General features: G+C 29.8%; 1 protein-coding gene across 3 annotated transcripts; it reads right to left on the bottom strand.

Moving 5' to 3' along the window:
- Positions 1 to 1,081: 1,081 nt before the first annotated feature.
- On the bottom strand, positions 1,082 to 5,042 carry LOC107932199 (nuclear transcription factor Y subunit A-5). Of its 3 annotated transcripts, none has more exons than XM_041096990.1 (6): positions 4,680 to 5,042; positions 3,092 to 3,427; positions 2,497 to 2,609; positions 2,348 to 2,419; positions 2,069 to 2,224; positions 1,082 to 1,612 (listed from the first exon to the last, which is right to left on the bottom strand). In XM_041096990.1, the coding sequence occupies exons 2-6, from the start codon at positions 3,339 to 3,341 to the stop codon at positions 1,301 to 1,303; spliced, it is 903 nt and encodes a 300-aa protein (XP_040952924.1). In that variant the 5' UTR covers positions 3,342 to 3,427; positions 4,680 to 5,042; the 3' UTR covers positions 1,082 to 1,300. The 3 variants fall into 3 exon arrangements, with proteins under 3 accessions (XP_040952924.1, XP_016719639.1, XP_040952923.1); XM_016864150.2 differs by having other exon boundaries at positions 4,879 to 5,041; XM_041096989.1 differs by lacking the exon at positions 4,680 to 5,042 and adding an exon at positions 4,347 to 4,626.
- Positions 5,043 to 15,144: the final 10,102 nt, after the last annotated feature.

Raw genomic sequence — 15,144 nt, forward strand, 5'->3', positions numbered from 1 at the left:
TAACATTTGTGTAAATATGTAAACGTTGAGGCCGAATTTGTTAATCTTTTTAGAATTAAGGCTAAAATGACAAAATATATAAACATTGAAGGCTAAATTTGTTATTATACTAATTAAAATTATATACAACTGATGAAAGATATTAACAGCATAATTAATTATCTTTATTTACTCACTTTCAAAATAGACAAATTAAATTACATTCAATTCTTTAGGAAAAAAAAGTTAATATGCTTAATTTCAAAATTAAGAGAAATTGAAATTATCTTTTTACTTTTAAGATTCAAGCATCGAAAATAACATCTCTCCTTCGTACAAAAAGTAATATAACAACACCATATCAAGGCTTTATGTTGCTAGACACTATATGTTTATGTCACCCAACATCTTGTTGTGTACTCCAAATTCCATCCTTTTGGTTCGTTTAATCCTTTTCGAGTTTTCCTACAAAAATAAATATTGGATCAATAAAATTATTAAGGTAAATTACATTTAAGATAATTAATTATTAATAAGTTTACGTTTTAGTTATTCAAATTTTAAAAAGTTATAAAATAATCGTTGAATTATTTGAAAGTTTTTATTTAAGTCACTGAGTTATTAAGTTTTTTTTTTTAAAAGTCCATCTTACGAGCTCCAAACAATGATTAAACGATTGATACAGTAGATCAATACCCATTGATGAGTAAAATATACCTTAACTCTAAGTTATCTAACGACCAATGTCGAAAACATTCCTAATGTTCAAAGCAGTTTCATGAAAAAAAAATTAAGTTGTAAAAGAGAAGGGGAAAATGGAACTTTTGATTGGTGCAAATAATGCGAATAGAGAAGGTTATATAAAGACGATTTTAACAGCCTAGTAACTTAAATAAAAACTTTCAAATAATTCAATAACAATTTTATTAACTTTTGAAATTAAGTATACCCAAAATATTAAAATAGAACAGTTCGGATATGGTGCCTCTTCAACTTCATTGTCCTCCTACAACCCATAAAGCGCTTAATATTAAAAATAAAAAAAAATAATAACATTGAAAACATCAAAACTCTAAAACTAAATTGAAAATAAATCAAAATATACTAAAAATTAAATATTTATTATTTAATACACTGACGGTGAAAAACCGAACTAAAAAGTCGTCATAGAGCCAAACAATAAAATCTCAAAAGTTTATAACTGTAACGTACAATCTGCCACAATCATTTTACACTATGCATGAAAACCAAAGACTATAATTGATATATATATATATATATAAGCCAAGGATGAGTTGCCGACTTCTTGTCGCCCGTTTTCTCACCGGACAAGCGAAGCACAGTTTTGTATTCCATTGCACGAACTGACCGCACGGCGAGATATGTCACCACCATTGTTGGTGATACTTGAAATGTGAGAGCAGCTCGTACATGAACCACCGTATTCTGCCGTATGCGAGCAACGGCTCTCAAGTTCCGATCTATTATTATCCTTTTGGTCTAAGCAACCGATATCCGAGATGTAAATGGAGGTTGGATCGGACCGTTGGGGTTTCTTTTTGCTAAGAAAACGTCCGCCAGATCCCCGAATTCGATTCATTGCATGAAAATGGCGAGATTCGTGAAGGTATGGCTGCATTAACAAAATAATCTTAACGATGTTAAGAGTTGGACCTAAATTTTGAAATCAGAAAAATTGAGAGACTAAAGTCCTAAAAATAAAAGTACATGGACTAAATTTTAAATTTAAGAAGAGTATAGAGACCTATGGCATATTTTAACTATGATTTATACACGCAGTATTAATATGAAAAAAACACAACCCGAAAACATGACAACTTGTAACTTTTGCATCGATTATACTACAAACATTCCTTATAAATTTCTCAAGGACTAAAATTGCAATTTGACCACTTGTCTGGCCCCTGTTGATCTACCCCTTGTCAAGTAACCTCCAACTAATAGAATCATTTAAAAAAAAAACATACTAAATGTCTTACCAAATAGAATTTAGATAAATATCTAACAGCCTTAGGTTACAACCATTGCAATGGGAGATCATAAAAAAGCAAATATGAAATCCGTATACCTTTCGAGATTTAACGAGCTTGTTTCGCGTCTCGAGCTTTGCACGATGTCGCCTCCTCCTGAGAATCCCATGATATTGTTTTGGATTGACGTAAATGGGCTCATCTTCTGCAAGATCAAGAGGCAGCGGAATTCGAGTCGGTGCAGTTCCGGTCATCTGGGCCAGAATATGATCAAAGTTTAAATCACGGGTTCGAAACATAAGAAAAACAGTCACAAGGTAGATTATATTTGCATAACAATTCCGAGCTATGATAATTCACGGATCGAGAGATCTTACAATAGTCTGTTGCCCGTACGGAGTAAATAGCCCGGTAAAGTAAGCATCAGTATAAGGATATTGAGCACAAGCCTGAAATGGGATCAAGAAAATACTAAATTTAACACAAAACCAATTAAAATGAAGTTAATAAAGACTACCAAACATACCATTGAATGGTTATAGTTTGGGTGAGAAGGGCTTAACAATGTGTTTGGATTGTTAAGCAGGTAAACCGGCTTCGTTTGACCTTCGATGTCTTTCCTGCAACTTTCAACCTGACCTGATGCAAAAGAAAACAATTACGACACCTTTCCAGCTTGTTCGAGAACTAAAGCAAAGTACAAGGTTGGATTCTGGTATAATTCTATCGATTGAAGATTACTTGGTGCTTAAGTTTAGGATTTCTTGATGGTCAAGTACTAGATTTTATAAATATACGGTAGAACTTAAACTTTTAAAATTACAAGAGATGTATTCCTATGAGATCTTTGTACCAGAGACGGGTTTTTTGTATGAATGTGAGAAAGAGATCGGTAAAACATCGGGTACTTCCTGTATTTAAACCCTAGGAAGCATAAGAACTAGGTTAATTTCTAAGTTTATAGTGGGTTTTTTCTTTCATCTGTGATGGTAGGCAAACGATTGGTGAAAACGTTAGCCATTGAATATACCTACTCAGTAACAACGTTGGTGAAAATGAGAAAGCAAACAATGCCAAACCAAAAATTTCCGATAAATAGCAGTTTCAGAAGCATGAAATACCAGATTCCGATGAATTGCATTGCGAATTATTCACTCCCGTGACACCTGCTTCAGCTAATGTTGGTTCGTGGTCTAGTAGTTGAAGATCGAAACGCTTTGCATTATGATATAGTTGAGAGTGATTTTCTGCTTTCTTCAAGCTCACATTCTGTGGTACAATCTCAACAAATTGCTGTTCATTTGAATTCCACCACGGTGGGCAACTAATAAGTAAATTTTCCTTCGGCAAGATTCGAACCCGACTAGCCATCCAAATTCAGCAATCCTCTTCAGTTCCGATGCAAATTCCGAAAGATCCTTATAAATAAATGTATTCTTTTTCTCCAAGATTAACCACTAAAATGAGAAAAAGAAGAACAATCTAATGAGCTATGGATGTCTAGGTCCGATTTAAGTATGCAAGTAAGCAACAATGTATGCAACCATAAAACCAAACAAGGCGTCATCACTCATATAATTCTATCGGTCAGAGATCATATTAAGTAAGTAAGAAACCTTGAGAAATAAGATTTCTTGGTGACCAAGTTAAAGTAAATCTTAACCTTTACCAGAGATATCCATGTTGGGGATGGATTTTATAGAGATACGAGAAAGAGTTCGGTAAAACACCGGACAATGCAATAAAAGATGTAAATTTAAAGTGTTCAAACAACTAGGGAACATGGAATCGGGGTTTATTTCGGGCTCCTAACACACACGATCGAAGATAAAAGGCGTTCATCCGAATTCCATGAAGAATGATATTCAAAACCCAGATTCACAAACTCGTTGTCAAAGAAACCACAAAATTCACAATGAAGAGTAAAGCAACATATCATAAGATGCATACAATTAAGGGGATTCCTAGTGACATGCACTCATACAACATGAATCAACATATATAACAAAAGAAAGCAATAATAGCAATGGATTTGTGTTATTATCAAATGTTTAGTTAGTACGGGTCCGAGTCCAACCATGCGAAATGCGCATAGTTCGACTTATCAAACAATCGAGGATAAGGTTATGCTCATGCTCAGGCTTTTGATAGAATCTGAAGACAAAACCTCGCTAGGGATAACAACAACTTGTTGAAGAGTCCATCGGCTATGGACGACCAACACTTCATAGATTTCTTTAGAAAGAATCGTAAATCCCCTCAACAGACACTTAATTCCATGTCCAATCCCTTAACAACCCCTAACCCTTACCATATATATACACACACATATAACACAAGGAAAACAGATTTGAGAGCTTGGGATGTGAAACTAACCAATCAACAACACACAAAAAAAGAAAATTTGGATCACAAAGCAGAAAAATAGTGTTTGGAAATTCAATATTCCAAGATTAAAGAAGCCGGTGAAGAAGAATATATATATATATATATATAAGCTATTATGTACGGACAATAATTGTTGTACGGACAAGATAAAACCCCTTTGAAGATAATTTAACCACTCCCCAAGCAACAACTAAAAATCTTAGATATGAAGTTAAAGAAAGAAAAAAAAAAAAGAAAAGAGCACCCAAAATGCTAAAACAGCAAACAAAATAAATAAAATACCAAGAACATCATTAATAACAGTAGCAGCAGCCACTTTACCAAATAAAAGAACTTCAACGTATCATGAATCCTAGAAAATAAATAAAACCCTACTTCCTATATATGTATGTATGTATGTATGAATAAAGGAGTAAAAGAAAAGAGATGAAACGAGAGGAATAAGACAAAAGGGTTAACAGCTAAAGATTGGTGAAATAGAAAAAGAAAGAAAGAGGTATGGATCTGATGAGACACCAACATGAAGAAGAAGAAGGAAGCAAAGGATTGTTATGTAGGGAATAAATTGGGCATGTCCCCTTCTCTTCAAAAACTCTTCAACTTCAAGTCTTCAACTACTCGTTTCTCTTTTTCTCTTTAAATTTATACTATTTTTCTCTCTTTCTTTTCTTTTCTTTCTTGTTCAAACATTTTCAGAGTCATGCCAAAATTTAATGGATTCTTTTGGAAAGCATGGGTCAAATTAGGGTTTTGGAGACACTACTATTGAAATTATTGAAATTTAATCCTCCTACTTTCTAATGTTTTGGAGACACCAACACTTAAACAATAATAATTAACTAATAATTTATGTTATCAAACTAAAAGTATTAAATTAACTCAATTTAAAATATAAGGACTAAATCATAAAATTTAACGTAGCAAAACTATCACAATCATAATTCAACCAAAAATATAATAAAAATAAATATCCAACCTCAACTATACAAATTTTAATTAACATATTAAAATGACAAATGATTATTTGACTTATTCAACTACAAATTTGATTTATTTCTTGTTCCACCCACCACCATTAAAATCCCCTTTCTCTACCTTTGCTTATATTTTATTTTTCAAGTTAATAATTTTCTTTTCTTTTCCTTCTAGAATTTGGAAATTTGCCTAATTACCCCAAACTAATGGTTTTATTTTCCAAATTGTCCCTATTATTGATTGATAGTTATGTTTAGCTATGTAAACGAGATATTTTATAGAAAAATAGATCAAATTAAACTCAAGCTACCCAACTACTCAAATTTTATTTAATTAATCCACAAGTTTTTTTTTATGTGATATTGAAAATTTTTAATCCAAACTCAAATTTTAATATAAAATAAATCAAACATTAGATTTTTCTTTTTCAAATTGAATCAACCTTAAACAAAACAAACACTTATAATTTAGTATCTACTTAGATCTCACCCTTAAATAATTAAATTAGATTTTTTTTCAAATTTTACCCTTTTTTTATGTAGATAATATTGAAGTCCATCAAGGGCGGATCTAAGGGAGCTGGCAAGGCTCCAACCCCTTAAAATGAAAAATTTTCTATTCAAGTGCTTTTCTAATTTATAAAATTTTAAATTAGTAATGGTAAAATTACATTTTAACTCCTAAAAAAGATAAAATTTTGATTTAATCCTTTCAAATTATAAAGATATAGACTCTTAAAATGACAGAATTACATCTTTACTATCATAAAAATATATAATTTAATTCAGACCCTAACAAAAATTTTCTGACTTTGCTCCTAAAGTCAATGTTATAATTTAATTATTTAAATATCCTATAATGAAGAAAAAAAAGGACAAAGAGGTTTAATGATAAAATTTTATTTGAGTTCTTTTTAGAAATTCTGAAGTTATAATTTAATATAATAGTAAAAATACACTTTTACCTCTTCAAGAAGATAATATTTCAATTTAATCCTTTTAAAAATTTCAAATAGTAATTTAATACAATAATAAAATTATACTTTAACCTTCTTAAAAATTTATAATTCAATTTAAACTTCACTAGAATAATTTTTTTATTCCTCCATGGGAGGTTCAAGTTTTTGAATAGTGTCCAATTTTGAGCATGTAAAACCCTTTTCTCTCTCATCCTTAAAATATAATGGTAAATTATATTAGTAGTCATTTAACTATAGTTTTTTTTTGGTCACTCAATTATGAAAAACTATAGAATAATCACTTAGCTATTCAAATTTTCTATTTTTTGATCACCCAACTATATTAGATTTTTGGGTATTTTCATTTTTACGTTAGTTAGTTGGTGATCAAAAAAGACAAAATTAAATAGCTATATGACTATTTTGTAACTTTTCATAATCAAGTGGCAACTAAAGTAATTTGCCCAATATATAACGTAACCTTCGTTTTTTATTGAAAATATAAGAATAAAGGGTAATATAGTAAGTGAGACGAGAAATAAAAGGGAAAAAACAAAGAAAAGGTTAAATTGTCATTTTCCCGAGAAAAAAAGAAAGTAGTCGTTGGGAAAGATGTGATGAGTTTTGACACTCATCTGACAGTGCTAAACAAGTGGTTAAATTTAACTTAGTTCTCGAATCTTTGCAATAATTATGAATTTAATCCATTTACTTTAGTTTGGTCATTTTTAGTCCTTGTACTTTTCAAATTTTAAAATTTCAATACTTACTAATTAATAACAGTTAAATTCACCAAGTTAAGTTTTTCTATTTCTAAATTTTGATGTGATAAATATATTATCATATGTGTAATGCTATGTCAACTTATTGTTTCCACATATTACTTCCTAAAAATTCATTTAATAGATAAATGATTATCATCTACATTAAGACTAAAATTTAAATTTTTGAAAAGTATAAGGACTTAGAATGATTCAATTGGAGAATATAAATTAAATCTAAAACTAATTAAATTTAACTACTACTATTTGGGTTAGGACTAAAATTTCAAAATACAAAAGTATAAGGACTAAACTGACTGATTCAAAAATTACAGGGATTAAAATTGATCAAATTAAAGTAAGAGACTAAATTCATGACTTTTACAAAGTACAGAGAGTACTAGCAAAATTTAACCTAAATAATTTGACAAATCCACAATAAGACAAAAACAGAACTCTCCTTTTTCTTTTTTATCCACCAATGTGTCTATATTCATTAAAGCATCCTTTATGTCACCACCTGTTACTCATGACGTAATGGTGATAACGTCATGCTAACATATGTAAATATATAGAATATGTTGGGTTTCAATTATTTTACGGGATTTTTATTAAAAAATAAATTATATTGATATTCATTTAATTAGTAATTTTTTTATAATTTAATTATAAAAAATACAAAATAATTATTTAGATATTTACTTTTTTTCATCAGTTGATTAGCCGTTGCAATTTTTAAAATAGACATAATAGCATGTATCAATTTAGTTTTGATTCTAAAATATCTAACTCTCACATTGTATAATTTTTTTTTTGCTTTTTTTTACTCGTTCACGTAAATTTGATTGATATAATGTATAAATGTTAATAGTTAAAGTTATTATCATGTCAATTTTAAAAGCTGTCATAGTTAGCACACTAGGACCAAGAAAGATAGTATTGAATTGTTAAGTGACCATTTTGTAACTTTTCATAATTGGATTACTAAAAAAACTTATTTAAAAAATTACCCCTTAAGCTATACATATATTCTCAAATAGATCCCTAAACTTTTTCTTCCCTTACCCATTTAACATCAGACCTTAACGCCCTTGGTCCAAAAGAATTTTAGTCCAATCAGAAGCTGGAACGTCATCATCCACCTGTGTTTTTTAAAAATTTACATGAATTTTAAAAAAATGGAAAAAAAAGTAAAATCTTATTTTTAATTAAATTTATATATAGATAACTTAATTTTTTTTAATTTTTATGTTATAATATTAATATTTGAGGATTCTTTTCTTTTGCTTAAAATTATTTTTTAAACTTAATATTTTATTTTAAATCCTCTCAAATTTTAAATATTTTATTCTAATATTTTATTCGAACATATTGGAATCTGGCCAACATGATTTATTCGGCATGTACAAGTCCATTGTTATTTTTTTTCACAGGCCTTCAACTAAGCCCGTCAAATTTCTTCAATTGGGTCTTATGAACCACGCAATATCTAAACATGTAAAAAAAAAAAGTAAACTACATGTGATGTAGACTTGCTCATGTATTGAATCATTTGTGTAAGTTTAAAAGTCCGTTCGAAAAATGAGAGAGTTTGGATGAAATATAATTTCTAAAAAATGAGTTTGGATAAAATTTAATATCCATTTTTTATATGAATCGGGCCTTGGGTAAGATTTTTTGTCCCGAATCTGACTCAACCCGAATATAATGCTATAAAATATATTATATTAATTATATATGTTAATTAAGAATTATATACATTTATATTTAGATTAAATCACTAATCCAATAACAATTAAATTTATTACTCAAATCCTAAAAAAAATTTACTCAACTAAATAAACTCAACCTAAAATATAAATTTTAAAATTTATATTTAATACAATAAATATTTATTTATATTTGTTTGTGTTTTTAATATAAAAACATTTATTATATTTGTGGTAGTGTTTTATATAAATAATTTTTAATGTGTTAAAAATTTAATCTAAACAAATTAAATATGGGAGGATCGAGTTGGTCCTTGATTTACCTTTCTTAAATTGGGTTGGGCTTGAAAAAAAGTAAGCCCGTTTTTTGGATCGAGCTCAAACTTAAAAAATTAATATAGATACATTATATGAGTCTGGCCTAAACCCGGCCCACCCTGACCATGAGTATCTCTAATCTGATGTCACTTTAAAATTTTATTTTGGTCACTTTAAATGTTTTTTGGTCAATTTTGGACTCTTTAATTAAAATAATTATTTAAATTAATCACTATTATTAAAATTTTCGTTAATTACTTACGGATTACTAATATGACACATGAATTTATTGAGTGATGGACACTAGAGGTGCTCATGGGCCGGGCCGGGTGTAACAGCCCAATTTTCAGTAGTGTTAGAACAATGATTTGAGATCACTAAATTCGATGAAAAAGTTAGAAATATTTTTGAATCAGTGAATTTTGTGATTTAAAAGAAATTATTAGGTAAATTGGGTCAAAAACGAGGTATCGAGACCTCGATATCATAAACTGAGCCGTAAATATTTTTATAAATATTTACAGAGTGTCAATAGGATAATATTAAAGTTTCGTTAAGAAATTTTAACGTTTCGATAGTTAATTATGAAAAAGGATTAAATTGCAATAGGGATAAAAGTTTAATTATAGATTAAAGAAAAGTTAAAAGGACCAAATAGGAAATTATGCCTTTTTCCAAAGTTGAGGCGGCGTAAGCATAAAAATCTGAGATTTTTATGTGTTAAAAAATATTATTATATTATAGTAATGATTATGTTTTTATATTATATTATTATTAATATATTATATTATATTATATTATATTATATATATACATAAAACAAAAGAAAGAATAGAAAAAGAAAGAAAAGAAACAGAATAGAAGAGACGAAACAGAGAAAGAAACAGAGAGCAAAACGGGCAGAGAAGGAAGGAAAGAAAGAAAGAAAGAAAGAAAAAGAAAAAGGGAGATTTAAGGTTTTAAGGTTCCAAGCTCAATTGGTAAGTCAAATTAAGTCTTTTTCTTATAATTTTTGAGTTTTTGGAATCCTAGAGATAAATACTACTTGATTTATGTTGATATTTTGAAAGTTAGTAGATTGTTAGACATGAGTTATGTTGAATTAATTGATGAACTAGAGGTTAAAATGATTGAATTTTAAGTTAGAAGTTAGTAAAAGATTGATTTGTAAAATAAAATATAAGTTTTGAATTGATAGGGATTAAATTGAAAAAATCCCGAAATTAGGGATTTATGGGGAAATTGAAGAATTAAACTGAGTTTATAGTAAGAATTAAGAGAGAATATAGAGTTAGAATGGAAAAATAAAATTAGTATTGATAAGGGATTAAATTAGAATTTGGGTAAAGTTTAGGTATACGGGAAATGTTTTAATGAAATTGTGTATTAATGATTTTTAATTGTTTAATTACGTAGCTAATGTCGTGCACGAGTCATTGTCCGAGAAAGGAAAGGGGAAAGTGGACAAGAAGTGACTTGAGAGAAATTCCGGTTAGTATTACCATAATTCGAATTTAATTATTAATTGTTAAATTTTAAATTAATATACATGATAAGCAAATTGAGGTAAGCATCACGACTGAATTGAATGATAAATACGTATTGGTATTGAATTTATTAATAGTAATTGTTGAATTTTGAATAATATGTTTAGTATTAAAAAAAATAGATGAATATTGATATTGAATTGTACATGAATTCGATTGGAAAATGAATTAAAAATATATATATGGATGGAATAAAAGTGAATTAAATTGTGAATAAGTGTGATATATGTGAATGGTGGAATAAGTAGTAAATTGTAATGACGGAGAAATGATAAATCCTTTTTGAAATAATTTTGTAAAGTATTTAAATAAATGAGATTCAGATTTAATGCCCAAGTAGATGGAATTTAGAACTACCAGGATATTAGTGGCATGCCATTAAGGAACTTATTAAGGAACTTTAGCGCGCTCTCTGATATTAGCACGTTGGTGCTCTCTGATATTAGCACGTTGGTGCTCTCTGATATTAGCACGTTGGTGCTCTCTTATTATTATCACGTTGGTGCTCTCTGATATTTAGCACGGCAGTGCTCTCTGTTTAGCACATTTGTGCTCTCTGTATTTGTTCCGTATATCCGGGGTGTTCTGTAAAGTCTACTTTGGGCTAAGATTATAAGCTGTGGACAAAAGTGAATCATTAATGTGTTAAGGTAAGTCTTATAAAGTTTATATGTACCGTTTTAGGCATAATGTGCCGTATTGGTGTGTTTTGGTTGGATCCATGTATCCGCCAAGATCTGAGTCAAGTTAATAGGGGTAAATGAATAATTTTGATAATATAAATTTTTATTGAATGATCTTGAATATGAATTGAAATAGCTATTGTTAAGAAGTGAGAAGTGAAAATAAAATAATTTGAAAGAGTGAAATAATATGTGAATTTAACTGAATACAAGTTATTGAAATTTAGTTATGGATTTAATGAATAAATTGAGTGTTAAAAGATTTACAGTACATATTGGTTATAAATAGAAATGATAATGAATGAGTTGATAAATTGATTGAATTTGTATGAATTGGAATGAATTATTAGAATGAGATGTCGAAAAATCCAATAGAATTGAGATAGTGAAATAAGGTATGAATACAATTAAATACAAGAATTGAAATATTGCTTATTGTTATTAATGATCAAGTTGAGTTAAAGTATGAGATAATTAATGAATAATTGTAGACATAAATTAAATGTATATAAATTATCAATTAATATTATTAATTTGAATTATGGTAATACCACTGAGTATACCCATACTCAGCGTACGGTTGTTTCCGTGCGCAGGATTGTAGAAAACCAGTGTTCGATCCAGCATCCGAAGTAATCCCGACCTCAGAGACATTTTAGTGATGTACCTTTCTATTGATAATGTGGCATGTACCTAGGTAATGTATATACCTAAGTGATGTATAAGGGTTAGTCATTTTGAATGTTGTATCTATGATATTGCTAAAGAAAGAGGTGTATGTGATAATGTTTGGCTTTTAAAATGGTTAAGTATGAAAATCAAGAAAGAGTAAATTTTGCAAAGAAACAGAATTCAGGCAGCAACAGTGACGTAACTTTGAAAAATCACCTAGGATAGTATAAAATGAATTAGAGGGTGAATGATATATTAAATGAAAGATTATTGAGTCTATTTTTATAGAAAAATAACGGTTTAGCAAAAAGAAATTTATATTTTAAGATATGTGAATTTTAGTGAGAAATGGTCAGATCTATTTCTAGAGTCCCCTGTTCCGAGTTTAGAAAATCACTAAAAATGGTATAAAATATTTATGAGTTGTAGTTTATATGTGTAGAATCCTTATTGAGTATATTTTCTGTAGAAATAAGTGGTAATATCATATGAAAATCCTATAATGAGAAAATTTATTTTTAGTACCAAGGGGTCAGGACAGTCGAGTGAAGAAACAGGGGAGAATTTAACTAATAAACTGTACTAATTGGTCAAACCAAGAATTCTGAAAATTTTATGGTAGAAAGATATATGAGTCTAGTTTCAGGAAAAATTTACGAAATTAAATTTGGAGTTCCGTAGCTCGAGTTATAATCAATTTAGTAACTGCTGCGCGATTGGACAGATTACTGTAAACAGTGAAATTAATTTTTAAAACGAATTTTTATGCCCTGAATTAGTAAGATAAGCTAAGTAATGCCTCGTACTCGATTTCGGAAACGGTCTCGGGTAAGAGGTGTTACACCGGGCCCATAAAAAATTGGTCCGGCCCGAAATATGGGCCTAAAATTTTGCTCAGGCCCGGCTCGGGGAAAATCGTAAGCCCGGCCCGGCCCTTTTTTTAATAAATACCAAAATTTTATTTTTAAAATTTAAAAAGTATTTTCAAAAGTATTTTAAAAATATTTTAAAATTAAAAATAAAAAAAAGTATTTTAAAAATATTTTAAAATAAAAAAATTTTAAAAAATAAATATATTTATTATATCGGGCCGGGCCGGGCTAAAAAAGTTGTGCCCGAGGCACGGCCCGTTTTCTAAATGGGCCTCATTTTTTTACCCAAGCCCATATTTCGGGCTTATATTTTTACCTAAACCCTCCCATATTTCGGCCGGGCCTCCCGGCCATGAGCACCTCTAATAATGGACACCAAGCATTTTATATTATTTTTTAGTAAAGCTAGTTACCTTTCTATAATTAATCCAAAAACGAGAAACCCGAACAGCATGTCAGCCATCTTGCCACTCCCTGTTGAGGGCCATCTCAAACCCATGTTGAAGCCGCCACCTTTTTCAGCTACCGGCGGTTGCTCCTTCTCTCTTTGCCTTCTACCTCCCTGAAATCCTTGTTCTTTCCTTGTGTAAGTTTCATCTTTGGTTTTCTTGTTTAAAAAATATGGTGTTTTAAGCTTAATAGAACAACAAGTAAAGCTCTTTGCTAAAGAACTTGAAGCCTCCTTTTAAACAACCATTTTTTCTATATTTCCTTTGAGTTAACCTTTGGTTCTTTTGTGTACCCTTTTTGAAGGGTATTGTTCTGTTGTTGAAAATTTAGAAAAAAAAAATCTGGATTTTAATCCATGAATTGGCTTTTTCAGTTTAATTCTTAATTGGGTTTTCCTTAATTTTCTCTTTGGTTGTCTGTGGTTCTGGGTTTTCTTTATCGATAAATCTTGAATTTGAATTACTAAGATAGCATCTCAATCCTACAGGCATTGGTGCAGATGAAGAACTCCTTCACTCGCTTTCCAACAATTTTACAACATCGAAATGCTTAGGGGGAAATATTCCCCATTCTGTTGGTTGTTATAATCAAGCACTAAAGATTTTATTTTAGAAAATATTGTGAAAAAATATTATCATATTTAACGAATTCGGATATTCGAAGAAAAATTAATTAATTTAGATTAGGGTTTAAATAATTTTTAAAATAAGATCTATAGATTTATAAATTTAAATTTTACAAAAATTGCATATATTTGACCCACCGTTGTTTTTATTATCTTATTTAAGGGTTTAACATTCTTAACTTTGAATATAGTTATTATTCAATGTGATTATCGAACATCGTATAAACAAAATCTGACCATTAGGGGTTGCCTGCCCCTCTAAAAAATGAACAATCACAATTCTGTTGCCTTATCAATTATTAAATTGTAAATTTATATATGATAAAATTTCACTTTAGCACCTTAAAAAACTTATTTAGTCCCTTTTAAAAATGATGGGGAACGTTCTGCCTTAGGAGGAAGCACCCGTGTGAGCGGGAGTAGACAAAGCGAAAGTGAGAATGTCAACTTGAGTAATGCAAACATTGATGAAAATTTAATTCCTCGAAAACCTAATGTTTCTCTGCAAGGTTCATCCACGAAGGGTGAGTTAAAGTCTAATATCAGATTGAATTGCATAGTCAATGGGCAACAAGTGAACATTCTTGTACTACCCTTATTGGTCTTGAGGGAGAGAGTAGGCTAGGTTAGCCGAAAGATAATGAAATTCAAGGAAATAAGATGCCCCTACTTTTTCAAGGTAAAAAGATGTAGAAAAGAAGCCCCGAGCCAATACTCGTGTATCAGATACTATTTTCACGGGGCTAGACCTTTCGTCTCGCAAACCGTGCGGCCTTAGGCGATCCGTTTGCTCCAAACTCACCTAAGTCAGCCTTAACTCAAATGAGGATTCCTTAAGAACTCCTCCAAGGCACCAATTGAAGAGCGGAAGCGATTTATGCCAAAAGAAGCTAAGCCAAAGAACAACAGAAAGCCACAGAAAAGAATGCACACAAGGTGTTTGAGTAAATGCTCTCAGAAGTCTATTACTCTTAAGAATTCAGAATACAATGGAATGAGTACAAATGAGGGGAGGCTCTCTATTTATAGTTGAGCTCCCCCAAAACCGACGGTCAAGATATATTTACATCGACGGACGAGATTAACTATATCCCTTAATTTTAGGGATTTACAAGATATGCCATATCAAATCTAATCTAATCTTTACAAGATATGATTTCCTCTATCTTCTAAGATTAGTTACCATATTAGCCTAAGTTGCCATATCTTCATCATT

The sequence above is a fragment of the Gossypium hirsutum genome, chromosome D07 (assembly GCF_007990345.1).
Source record: "Gossypium hirsutum isolate 1008001.06 chromosome D07, Gossypium_hirsutum_v2.1, whole genome shotgun sequence".
Lineage (NCBI taxonomy): Eukaryota > Viridiplantae > Streptophyta > Magnoliopsida > Malvales > Malvaceae > Gossypium > Gossypium hirsutum.